This window comes from Nelumbo nucifera, chromosome 4 (genome assembly GCF_055504915.1).
Source record: "Nelumbo nucifera cultivar China Antique chromosome 4, China Antique-T2T, whole genome shotgun sequence".
Taxonomy (NCBI): domain Eukaryota; kingdom Viridiplantae; phylum Streptophyta; class Magnoliopsida; order Proteales; family Nelumbonaceae; genus Nelumbo; species Nelumbo nucifera.
Genome location: NC_142652.1, coordinates 41,872,116 through 41,885,645, shown reverse-complemented (window position 1 = coordinate 41,885,645; position 13,530 = coordinate 41,872,116). Strand labels below are relative to the sequence as shown.

Here is a 13,530-nt window from a genome sequence, read left to right as displayed (position 1 = left end):
AAGGTATGCTACATTTTACACAATTTATAGTGAAGGGATAAGCTTTCAGAGACATAACTGTGTTGGGATTCTCTGTTTTGTAGACACTTCCACTACCCCATTTTAAGATCAATCCATATTTGATCTATTGTGATTTCTATCTCTAGAAGAGTTAAAGAACATTGGTTCACAAATCAGCATTCCACTAGATGTCTTTTTCATGGTAAATATAAAGGCATCAATATGACAAACTATACTATCCATTCTACCCCCCTTACTAACATGACCCCAATATCCTCACCAGAAGCCTGAAAATCATACTGCCCTACCAGTAAAGTTAAAAAACTTCCTAATGCCTTAACAAACCAAAATCTCTACCAAACTCAGCACTCACATATTTGGTTCATTGCATCCTGATTTCAACACAGTCAACTAACAAACCTCAAAACCACAAACATCCCGCCTACAAGCCCTCACCAAATTTATCCCAATACCAAATCACTTCTTATGCCCCTTCTTTACCTCTACAAATTCACCATCAGTTCAGATTTGAACTGCTATTTCCTTTCTTATTTTTTTCTTCCAGCTCCAAGAAAGCTTTCTGAGAAAATTCTCCTCCCAGAAGAAAGATTTCCAAACCTCCTCACCTCAACTTCTTATTAGATCAGTATGCTCAGATCCATTTTCTTATTTATATCTTGAATCCTCATCCAATCTGGCTGAATCATTTATAGACTCTATATTGTTCTCATTCTCTGGCATGACCATTTCTAACCACCATGCCCGTTATTAAGTGTACCACAAAGTTATGGTATATATTTACACACCAACCAATTTAGCCAGTAATCTGCAAATAAAATGGAAACTATGTTGCTTTGTGTGAGTGAAATGTACAACAGAATTAAACCAAAAGGCAGTGAACAAACAAAATTGACGCTCTATAGAAAAGCATAGTCATTTAAAGCATACAAATAACCAACCTTTTTCGGATTTATACCAATTTCATTGAGAGATTCCATGTCATTAACCTGAAAGCTGAACTTGTTAGTAGAATTTAGAATGTACCTTTCTATAGCTAGAGAAAAAAAAAAAAAGGTGCCATGCATAAACCAACCATAAATTCAACATAGATTTAGCAGTTGACTCAGGCCTTGAGTGACCAGATTTGAATACATACATTAAAATTGGAATAGTAATTTGTTTATAACTGCTGATTGTGCAAATCCTTTTCCAAACATAAATTACATATGTTTGCAAACCAAGAAGCCGCTACAAAAAAGGTCCCCAAACCAAAAGGACAGAAAAACAAGACTGAAAAAAAGTAGAACATGAATCCATCAGAGCTCGGAAGGAAAACACACACACACACACAAATAAGATCTAGCCACAACACACCTAGCTAGAAAATAAGCTCCATCAGAGTGGTGTGTTATAAACAGATTGGGAAATGGTATATTCCAGCTGTGTATCGGTGGCATCTCCCATTGACAAGTACAGGAGATGTTCCCAACGCACACTGAGAAGTGAATATGGGGCAGTGCTTTGTGGGGTGCAAATCTGAACTCCTCAACTTAAGGTTACAATCTACTTTTTCCAAAGGTATGCATCACAGAGCATATTCGCAGAGAAAATAAAGAACAGAGGGAGGATGTGTGGAGAAATAGAGCTGAAAAAGTGAGAAAAGTAAAGCCAAAAGATGAAAGAAAAATGAAGAGCAAGCGCAGCCATCAAAGGAAATATATAGAAATCATCAATGGTCAGGGTTGTTGAGGAGGAAAAGGATGTAGGGTTAGAGAGATGTAGATGTAGAGAGGTATTCTATTTTTCAAATGCACAACAAGAAGGAATAACTGCAAGAAGTTGTAGTACAGAGGTGGCAACAATAGAACATCTTATAGGTGGAAGGAAAAATATAAATAAAGATGGAAGAGAAATAGGTGACAAAAGTGAGGGACATTTTTTAGAAGATCAAGGGGACAATGGAAGCAAAGGACAGCAGGCAGAGGTTGGATGGTGATATCTTGGCAGCAAATGAAGTAAATGTTGCTGGTGTGAAAATTTTAATAAATTCTCATGCAACATAATTCACTCAATCAAGTGATTGAATTTTTATTATTTTGAGTAAGGCCCATTCAGGGAATCATAGGGATCGTTCCCCTTAATTACATCTCCACAAGAAGGTAGAGAACACCTTTTGATTCTGACATAGAGAAATGAATGCATAGAACAAAAGAAAAGAACAATAGAGTACTTCTTGAAAAAGAATTTTTCATTTGCATTTCCTTTACATCAAGTGTACAAGAATGAGAAAAAATATACAATTGAGAAACTCTACAACAATACATTTCTCTTTCTTTTCTTTTCAATACAAAGAAGATTTCCTTCTCACTCCTTTCTTCACAATAAGTTGTAGTCAATCAGGTGAAATTTTGACTCTAAACAGCCTTAATCCTCTGGATATTGTATAGAAGAAGGGAACCATAGTCAATCAAAATGAATAATTGATTGTAGACAGTTTTTATCCCTCTGTTCTTCATTTTCATTTGAAGGGAACCATAATCAGCCCTTGAGAATTAGACTATAGATGGTTTAATCCCTAACTTTGTCTTGAAAGAGGGACCATAATCAACCAAGTAGAAGCACCTAGTTGTAGATGGTTTATTTCCCTCTATTTCCTTTCTCAAAAGAAAAAATAAAAGAGAGAGAAATAAGGACACATAGCAGAAGACATATATAGGAAGTATTCACAGAGAGGACCTTCCTTTTTCCTACCTGTATTAGTGAAACTTCCCCTGTAGGAAAAAAAAGAGCATGGCTTGAGTTGAAGATGGATTTATGAGTTTAGTGGTATCGAACTCTACTAAAGGAACTTTCGAGCATCTAAAGCTCTTAAACAAATGCTTGGTTGGTTATTTCATCAACTCTGAACCAGATGTTGAAGTAGTTTGGAACTGGGCAGTGATTGAATGGAAGCCAAATAGACACTTCTAGGTGAGAAGACTTGGCACAGGGCTCTTTCTTTTCTCCTTCAGTAGTGAAAAAGAAGCCTCAGATATTCTGGAGCACAAACAAGATCAAGTTCGGAGTCCGGAGTTAAGACTAGGGAGGTGGAATCCTCTTGTCAGTGCGCTGAGAAATGTGACGGCTTCAAGCTTCATTTGGATTGACATGTTCGGTATTCCTCTTCATGCCTGGAGTACCTTACCTTCAGGGAGATTGGAGATGCTTGTGCGATTTTTAGGTTCGTTGACTCAAGAATTTTGGATTGAAAGAACTTAGTAAGTGCATGTATCTTAATTGACGTGGAGGAAGTTCATCTGGTTCCAACATCCCTTTTGCTTCACATTGACAGAGAACTTTTCGATTTAAGAGTGGTAATAGAAGGAATTTACCTAGGCGGTTGGCTTAATCTACTTGTCTCGAGTAAGGAGGGAGGAGGTGATCCTCAAGATCCCTCTAGTTCGAGAAAGCAGAAGTCGAATAGATAGTGACAAAGGTTGAAGACGAGTCTAGTTTGGGTACAACAAAAAAAAAAAAAAAAAAAGATTTTGGTTCTATTGGGGTTGTTTCAATGGCTCTAGTGGACTTCTGAGACTAGAAAAGGAGTGATGATTTGGGGGTGAGCTCAATAAAGGAAGAGGGCAGTAGGGCCCACTCGGTGTTAGCTATTGGGGGAGATGGAAAGTCTCCATCTCCACATCTTCAAGGGGTGTCATGCATCGAGGAGGGAGATTCCAGTGGGGCCCGCTTCCAAGGACTTTATCAATTAGTGTGAGTAGGTCTCGCATCCCACCCAAGGTTGGGGTTATTAAGAGGAGTGTGAATCTCTTCAAACACGCTATCAAACGTAGGTGGCTGAATAGTCACATTTTGAACTTATCCGAAGATTGAAGATTTATCAGATCGCACAAGACGCTGAAGCTAAATGATGTTGAGAGACCTGTTGTCGGAAGAACTTCTAATGCGACCTGTAGCCATGGTTACAACGAAGGTAGCAAAGAGCTAGTTGAAGTTCTTGAAGATGCTCCTCCAAAACAAAACTCTAATGCAAGTGCCAAGGCCCCTTCCTAAATTGGATTGGATGTTGTTAGAGCCGACATGAAGATCCACAAAGAAGCGGGGATTGGTTTGATGGAAAAGGAAATAGCTTCTAGTGGGTCTATTGTTGCTACCCATGCAGGAAATGTTGTGGCTGGAGGTGAAAGAAGCAAAATTGTCGGTGGGGAATTTTATTTTGTTCACCATCCCAGATCAAAGACGTCGATGATGATCTTCTTGTCTTCGAAGAGGTGGTGATTGGGAAATTAGATGTGGATTTGGGTAGGAGAGGGGAGGTTAAGAAAGATTTGAGTGGGATTGAATCTATGACATCTAAGAAGTGTCGAGGAGCCGCTGGAGTAAGATTCTCTCATACTGTGCATGTAACCAAATTTTTTTCCTGTCTAAAGCTTGATTTGATTGGGTTTGGCCTACAAAGAATTACAAAAGGATGTACAGAAGAAGGAATAGTAAGACCTCTAAAATTTTAAAGTAAGATCTGGATATTAAGAACTCTCAGGTTGCCTCTAACCTGGGCAAGAAGCCGGGGAATGATCATCTTGTTGGGGCCCCTAAAGAAAGTTCCAATAAGGTCATTAGAGAACTTGATAAAAGTCTCAAAAAAGAGGTGGACAAAACCGGTGTTGTCTCATTCAAGGCAGTTGCTATAAAAAGTGTAGAAATTGGTAAAAGTTTGGGTTTGTTTTTCTGGGGAGGTGAGGATCTCGCCTTAAAAACTTTGGAAGAGTTTCAGAGGAAGAAGAAGGAAGAGAGTTTGCAAAAAGGGTTAATTGGAAGAGGGAGATGAGATGAAGATGGTGACAACCAAAAGGAGGTTTTTGATGGAGAAGATTAGCTTTTCTCTTCTGTTTGTACCTTTTTTTCTCGTTTTCAGTTTGGCCTTTTGTTCTTGGTATAGTCTTTGGTGCCAGAGGAGTTAGTTTTGTTCTGCTGTCCCAAGTCTTTGCCTGTTGTTTTCTAGTGGAAGAAGTATCTAAGTCAGTTTTCTTCTCTCTTTACCTTGGTTGTTCTTAAGAATCTCTTGAGACACAAGTTCTCCGAAGGGGGGGAGCCTCTAGCTTCCCCTTAAGGAGCTTAAATAGGGAATGGAGTAGTTATGCAACTACCTCCTCCCCCTAGGTGAAGGACACCTGTCCCTCCCACTTAAAGAAAGGGAACTCCCATATGGGACACTTTTTTATAGTTTTGATGATTTGGCTAGCAGACTAGCCAACCCACTTATTTGGGTTACAAATTGTATAAATATTATTTGGATTTAAAAAAATAAAAAAAGCCTTCAACAAATGTCAATTCGTAGGGAAGTGTTTTGAAGATAGTAGAAGGAATGAGGACCAAAGTGAGAAAACTTAAGATGGTGAGGAATTGTTAAAAAGGGGGAAGTCAATGTTTTGGAGGATAAAAAGGGCAGTCTGGACCTGATATGTACAGAAGTTTATATAAGGAAAAGGTTATGTAGGACGACACCATTAGAAGACAATGGGATTGCAAAGGATGAGGAAATAGATGGAAATGACCAGTTAGAAGAGTTTGTGATAGATGAAATTCATACAATAGAGAAGATAATTAATGCGGAACAAATGTTGAATAAGGAGTTTGAAATGAGTAAAATGTTCGGTTTATTCTTTTTCTTTTTCTTGTGGGAAAGGGTTTGCAAAGAAGGATTTTGTAGAATTTCTGATCGAAAAAAGAAGGATTTTGAAGAATTAGAGAAAGAATTGGAAGGGGAGAGGCAACAATAGGAAGGTGTTATAAGTGGAAGGTATAAATGGAGGAAATGAGATTAGAGGAGGTTTGGAAGGACAGAGTATGGAGGAGCAAGGGCAACATGAGAGGGTGTTGGAAGCTTTTATTTTCTTTTTCTTTTTCTTTTTTTTTTTTTGAAGAAGTCAGCTCAAGTTCTGCTGGGAAACAAAGAACAAAGTGGTGTTAGAGAGAGGCATGGTGAAAACCATGGCCATGGAATTACAAGGGGGTTTCAGGGTTCTTTGATTGATAAACTTGAGGATGAAAAACAATGTGAGTTTCTAAAGATCACTAATGCAGTCAGAGGGTAAAGAAAACTAAGAAGATTACTAAAAAGAGTATACATCAAGCCAATGAAGTAATGGAGTTAGTGGATAAAGATATGATTGGTATCAATTGGAATTTAGTCTTCAAATTTAGGGGGTCTTAGTAGTATGAGAGTTGAAAAGGGATTTATGATCTTGGAAAGTGTTTGGAGAGTGTTACGGATGGGAAAGGTTGTTAATAGTGCTGATAATGATTGGTGAGAAAAGGAGTTTGTTTTGAGGTTTCCTATTTTATGGAGTAGGTATTTGGTTGTTGTTTTGTTTGATTGAAGGTTAGGTTCTTGTCTTTATGCAGTGTTTTTTTTTTATCAGCAACTTAAAGAGATTTATTAGAACTTGAAAAGAGAATAGTACAACAAAAAGTTGTTAGAGAACACCCAATACAGCAGAGAGCCCCACTACCCAGCTAACATTGAGCTCAAAACAAATGACGTCTACTCACCCCTTGTTTAGCTAAGCCACCCGCCAAACCATTAGCAGATCTCCCCACCCATCTTAACTGGACTTGCATATTTCCTGACAGCAGCTTGAACCGCCTGAGTTCATTTCTGAATTGCCATAATACCCCTTCTCTTTTTTTCAGCCATCCAATGACTATTTTAGAATCTCCTACTATTAATCTTCTAATCCCCATTTCCTTGGCTTTTTGCACCCCAACAATAGCCGCCAAGAGCTCACCTCTTACAGAGTCACCCTGCCCAATAGGCCCCGAAAACAAGCCACAAATGATCCCATCCCCATCCCTAATTACTCCTATTCCGGAGTGACCCTTGTGCAGTGTTACTTATTCGTCATTTCTTATCATCCTCTCTAGTAAATGAGAAAAGACCCAACTCAAACTGCATCATGCTTGCTTCATTTTACACTCCGAGGTAAGACTATTGGAGATTCACTTTTTTCTTGACAAAAGGTGCAACTTTTAGAGCCTGGTTGTTGTATCCTGGAGTCTTGATGCCATTAATGTGAGCACTGTGAATATAATCCAAAAGGGGGTGAAATCAGATTCAAGAACAGCATTGCTGTAACATACCTCAATCTCAAATCGATTAGCTTTCTTTCTTCCTTAATCACAGATTCTCATGATAGCTACAGTTGCATCCTTTCACACATTCTGGAAAAGTTCCGCACTGTTTTATTTCATTTCGCACCTTCTAGATTTATTTTCCATCTTTACATCAGTTTTACTGTCTTGATATTGTAAATTGTGATTTCTTAGACATTTCACGCTTAAACAAAATTAGATTTATTAGTTTAAACCGGTTTATATCCCTTATATCCACAACACTGGATAAGACCTATTCTTTTTATGTTATTTTAACTAGTAGGAAAATAACTTTACTTTTCCATATAAAGTGTTATTAATCAATTTGAGTAGAAAAGTGCCACAAAAAGCTAGTATGAAAGTCAAGTCCAGCAATCATGCCGAGCAAGTTCGATGAATCATACCTTGTATCCATGGCAAAATTGCATTGTCAAAACCTGGGTTGTTGTCAAATCCTAGGCACATAATTTCATGATCAGCATGCTATAACCCATGATTTATAAAACAAGCCTCAATATACACAAAAAAGATAAACTATCAACTTGTAGTCAAATAAATAATGCACAAAAAAAAGCCAGCACCCAATGTTGGTCCTAGCTATCAGGGGTTTTGGGAAGGGTGGACTGGATTCGGGCCTAACCTTTGGCATTTCTTGCAGAAAGTGACAATTCTCAGATTAGAACCTGCACCCCCATGCTTGTCTGCCCAAGATTTTACCCTTACACCAAGCAATGGCCCCTTGGATCAACTAAAAATCAAATTATGTGTAAGACCTTGCCAAGGATCATTACCCAAAACACACGAGGAACCCTGACTGTATTGTTTGATTTGAAGTTTTCGGCTGTTTTCTCTGAATTCTTTCCCTCTTGGACAAAATCTGCAGGGGAATCATCAATCACATTGTTGTTCAGTTCAATGACTTAATGAACCAATTTTTGCAGAAGTAAATTTGCAAATTCTTATATAGGAACAATTATAAAATCTAGAAAGGGCAAAAATGGTATATAAAAATTCCAATTGTCAATGGGAAAAATTAAAAAAAAAAAAAGACTATTAAGAAGCCAAGAATAATGGCATCATGGCCCTCTATGACAATACCCACGTGTCCAAAAGTCATTTAAGGCTAAGAAACATCATGGTTAAAATTTCCCTTCCCATATCCATACAATCCATACACAAAAGATAGAACAAAAGGTGAATAGAAAGCCCCTATTATCCAACCCTTTTCTTGTTTAAATGCTCATAACACCAAATAGGCTCACTTCCTAGATAGTCATGTCATTCCTGATCTAATTCCTGCATTCAGTGGTCAAACCAACCTCTCCAGTACATTTCTTAGAGGTTGTTCACTATTTTATTTTATTTTTTTTGCATGGAACCACCATCATCTCCCCCTGCCCCTACTCTACTACGGTTTAAAATGATTGAAAATTTCCTAACCTTTCTTAAAAACAGATGAAGAATTTCCTAGTATTTTCACATCTAAAGGTACAACAAATATACGTCACTAAAATACAACTCCACATATTCCTTAATGCTTCACAGTCTTCTATATTGTTTTTTTATCAATAACTCAAGCATTTTATTAATTAATGTAGGAAGAAACTGTAAAACACATTAAATACAGACAAAAACTGTGCATGCAAATGTTCATTAGCTTTGCCCTTTGAATGCCTTCCACTACTGCTAACACTTCTGCTCTCAGGGAGTCTCGCACCCCAACTGACCCAGAGAACATAGCAATGATTTTACCCTCCTCATCTCTAAATAAACCTCCAACACCTGATGGTCCAGAATTACCAAAACTGATATCATCAAAATTAAGCTTAACAAAACCTCTAGTCGGTGGTGACCAAAGATGATTGATGACAGGCTTATGAACTGAAGAATCCACCACTTCCTTCTAACTTCATCCAATGCACCACTTCAATCTTAATTGTTTCAATGATATTACCTTCAAGTCTTTGTTTTTCTGAGAAGATTCTTGCATTCCTTTCCTCCCAAACTGTCTTCATAACAGCAACTGTTTTGCATCTCCACATTAACCTCCCTCTCTTTGTTGACCAGTCAAAGGTATTTGTATCAAATAGGATTTGAACATCTACCGGGGGATTCCACCTGCACCCTGTAGAGAACACTGATGTGGGCCCCACAGCAGTGGTCCCCACTGTGTTCGTAGGACAGCATGTGTAGTTATTTGTTTCAGTTATAGTAGTGTCAGTTTGGGTCAGTTTGTTAATTCAGTTGTTATTTATTTCAGTTTTTATTTACTTTATTTATCATGTAAGTACTAAGGGCAGATCTGTCCTTTCCATTATGTACTCAACATAACCTATAAATAATAAGAGAGTGGCAGCGGCAGATCTGTTAGAATCTGTCCCTCCTTTCAACCCCTTGTGTTCTCCTGTTTCTCTTCTATTCCTTCTCTTTTCTCTCACTTTTCTTCTGTTTTGTAAACCTAAAACCTATTAGGATTCAAGACTGATTACAGTCTTGATCTTCTACTTGGTATCAGAGCCTATCTAGGGCTTCTCATGTGTGTCTAGTCCAGCCGACCACATGAGGACTAGCTAGGGCTGGAAGCTTATGAAGAAGTATTCGGCGGCTGAATCTTGGAGATTACCAGGAGAGGTTCGCAGCAGTTGAGGACTTGCCGCGGCTTGCAGAGAGTTGGTAATCAGGAAGAAGCAGCGAAGGTTAGGGTTCAGGTAACCCTGGAAGGCAGTAAACCGAAATCCATAAGTAAGTCTTTTTTTATTTAGTTTCAGAGACTGCAATGAGTCGAGATAGGTTGGACCTATCTAGAAGGAGAGGCCGAACACCCCCCCTCTCAGAGGTGATCAGTTTTAGGGTTTCATATTGACCCTACGACAAGTCCCGCTTGTGCGGACTGCTTGGAGAGTGCAGCTGAGCACTTATTTCAGACCTACAGTTGAAACCCTAATTCTGCTCTCACAGCAGTGGGCCCCACAGTAGTGATTTCAGAAAATAGCATATCAGATTGCTCTTCTAGAGGATAAAACCTTGACAGGCTGCCTGGTACTGTGCATGCCGATTGATTTCAGATCAGATTTGAGTTGATTTCTTGCATATACTGTGATAGGTGATTGATTTCAGATCAGATTTGGGTTGGTTTCAAATCAGATTTCAGATCAGATCAGATCAGATTTGTGTTGGTTTCAGATCAGATTTCAGACCTTGATTTCACTCTGTTTTCTGGTATAGTGGCTCTAACAGTTTGTAGCCACTGATTCTTGATCAAAGATGGAGTTTAAGGGTCAGGGAGAAAGTAGTTTTGGAAACAACAGTTATGGTAGTGTATCTAAAACCGGGTTTCAGATTACAACTATGAGATTTGATGGGTCAAATTACTTGGAGTGGGCTCAATCAGCCATGATGGCTATTGGAGGAAGGGGAAAATTGGGTTACCTCTTGGGAGATGTGAAAGAACCTTCCAAGGAGGACCCAACATACACCAAATGGGTTCAAGAGAACTATTTGGTTATGGCATGGCTGTGTAATTCTATGCAGCCACATATCAGCCGAAATTACTTGTGAGCAAAAACAGCCAAAGATGACCAACATACACCAAAGGGGTTCACTCAGACTTATGGTATAGACTACTTGGAGACCTTTGCCCCAGTAGCCAAGATGACCACCATCCGAGTTCTGTTATCCGTTGCAGCAAATCATTATTGGCCCTTGTTCCAGATGGATGTTAAAAATGCCTTTCTGAATGGAGACTTACAGGAAGAGGTCTACATGCAGTTGCCTCCTGGATTCTATGATACAGAGACAGGTAAGAAAGTTTGCCGACTGAACAAGGCATTGTATGGTTTGAAGCAGTCACCTAGAGTCTGGTTTGATAGGTTCAGATTAGCCCTTGGAAAGTTTGGTTATGTACAGGCCCAGTCAGATCATACGCTATTCATCAAGAGGGTGGAGTCCTCTCTGACACTACTTGCAGTATATGTTGATGATATTGTGGTGACAGAAAATGGCAGCCATGAGATCGAGTCCCTCAAACAGCTCCTTCATCAAGAGTTTGAGGTGAAAGATCTTGGTGCACTACGGTACTTTTTGGGTATTGAGGTTGCTAGATCCAAGCAGGGTATTTTTATCTCTCAGAGAAAATATGTTCTAGATCTGTTGGCGGAAACTGGAAAGTTGGGTGTTAAGCCTGCTGATACACCCATTGAACAAAATCACAAGATTAGTGCAGAGGGTGAGGAGCCTCTTGAAGACAAAGTTATGTTCCAACGGTTGGTTGGAAAGCTCCTATATCTCTACCTCACTCGGCCAGATATCAGTTATGCAGTTAGTGTTGTTAGCCAGTACATGCACTCCCCTAGAACTTCTCATCTTCTTGCGGCAGAGAGAATATTAGCATACTTGAAGAGATGCTCGGGTAGAGGTATACTGCTCAAGAACAATAATCACATGAGGGTGGAGGTCTATACAAATGCCGATTGGGCTGGGAGTGTTGATGACAGAAGGTCTACCTCTGGATATTGTGCCCTTGTGGGAGGTAACCTTGTCTCTTGGAAGAGTAAGAAGCAGAGTGTTGTTTCCCGCTCCAGTGCTGAAGCGGAATACAGGTCATTGGCTAACGGAGTGGCTGAAATCTTATGGCTGAGGTCACTACTTGAAGAGTTGGGTATTGACTATGAAAAGCCCTTAATGTTGTATTGTGATAATCAGGCAGCTATTAATATAACCCACAACCCAGTGCAGCATGACAGAACTAAACATATCGAAGTTGATCGACATTTTGTGCGAGAGAGGGTCACATCACAAGAAGTGTGTCTTCCGTATATCACATCTAATATGTAGCTTGCAAATATCCTCACCAAGGCTGTACCAAGGAAGAAATTAGAGACAGACCTATCCAAATTGGGAATGATAGATATCTACTCCCAACTTGAGGGGGAGTGTAGAGAACACTGATGTGGGCCCCACAGCAGTGGTCCCCACTGTGTTCGTAGGACAGCATGTAGTTATTTGTTTCGGTTATAGTAGTGTCAGTTTGGGTCAGTTTGTTAATTCAGTTGTTATTTATTTCAGCTTTTATTTACTTTATTTATCATGTAAGTACTAAAGGCAGATCTGTCCTTTCCATTATGTACTGAGCATAACCTATAAATAATAAGAGAATGGCGGCGGCAGATCTGTTAGAATCTGTCCCTCCTTTCAACCCCTTGTATTCTCCTGTTTCTCTTCTATTCCTTCTCTTTTCTCTCACTTTTCTTCTGTTTTGTAAACCTAAAACCTATTAGGATTCAAGACTGATTACAGTCTTGATCTTCTACTCACCCATAGAGAGAAAAGCACCAATCCCAAATAGAAGTAATAAAGGAACAAGAGATAAACAGGTGATAGAAACTCTTTTTTTTTTTGAAGAGTAAAAAGAAAATTTTATTAGAACTAAAAAACAAAAGCAGTCTAAATACAAACATCTTCCAGGTGTTAAGATAACACCCGCCCAACATACGGAGGACACTAAAACAAGAGCTCAAAAAACAAGAGGGTACTAAATCATCTTCTCCGCCTTCCTCATTACATGCTTCTCCTCCTTCCCCATCAATGGTCTTCCTTGAGTTTTCTACCCTCTTTTCTTTTTCAAAAACATCAAAAGCCCTTCTAGCGAACTCCTCTCCGCCCCAAAAAAACAGACATAAGCTCTTACCCACCAAACTTCCCTGTCAACCAGACATTTAATCTCCACTTTTCCCCCTTCTCACCTATAATGGTTGAAGAAGATGCATGTGAATTTTTCCCACTATCTCGATCGCCCTTTTCTACCTTATCCACCATCTCTAACCTCAGCTCCAAACCTTCTTCAGAAGCCAACGTCCTCTGCAGCTCTACTCCTAGATCTTGGCCTTAATCCCCGAAGCTCAGAAATCGTTGTCTTCAAAGCTTTAGCTTTTGAATCTCTCTTCTTATAGACTTTCTTAAATTTGTTAGTAAGATCAATACCAACCAGACCATCTTTCAGTCGAGAGAAAACTTTAGAGACATGAACAAGGTGAAACCTGCTTTCATCTTTTCCTTTCCCCAAAATCTTTGGAGCAACATCATCCCTAACCTTGATAGCAACTCTCACCATCAGCCTTATATAATACACACCAATGAGGGGATAAACACAAATGTGACTGCTTTCTTTGAAGTAGATCAAGGGTGTTAATCTTTCCATGAACAACTTCCCAACAAAAGGCAGCAAACCTTGGTGGAAAAGCTTTGCACCAAATCTCTTTCACTGGAAAAGGAGGCAGACCACTAGTGGAGGGTTGTAACAAGGTTTTCGAGGCACACGAGAAAGAGAGGGATATTGATAAGGCAAAAAGAGGGATATTGAACAAGAAACTTAGAAACTGGATC

General features: G+C 39.2%; 1 protein-coding gene across 2 annotated transcripts in view; it reads right to left on the bottom strand.

Annotated features, from left to right (window-relative positions):
• LOC104611037 (Protein kinase superfamily protein) overlaps positions 1-13,530 on the bottom strand; it is an 81,819-nt gene that overhangs the window by 29,662 nt on the left and 38,627 nt on the right. For both annotated transcript variants that reach the window (XM_010277951.3, XM_010277952.3), the window contains exons 8-10: positions 7,941-8,026; positions 7,554-7,604; positions 960-1,007 (exon numbers count right to left, since the gene is read on the bottom strand). In XM_010277951.3, coding sequence (XP_010276253.1) covers positions 960-1,007; positions 7,554-7,604; positions 7,941-8,026 — 185 coding nt within the window. The remainder of the gene's footprint in view (positions 1-959; positions 1,008-7,553; positions 7,605-7,940; positions 8,027-13,530) is intronic.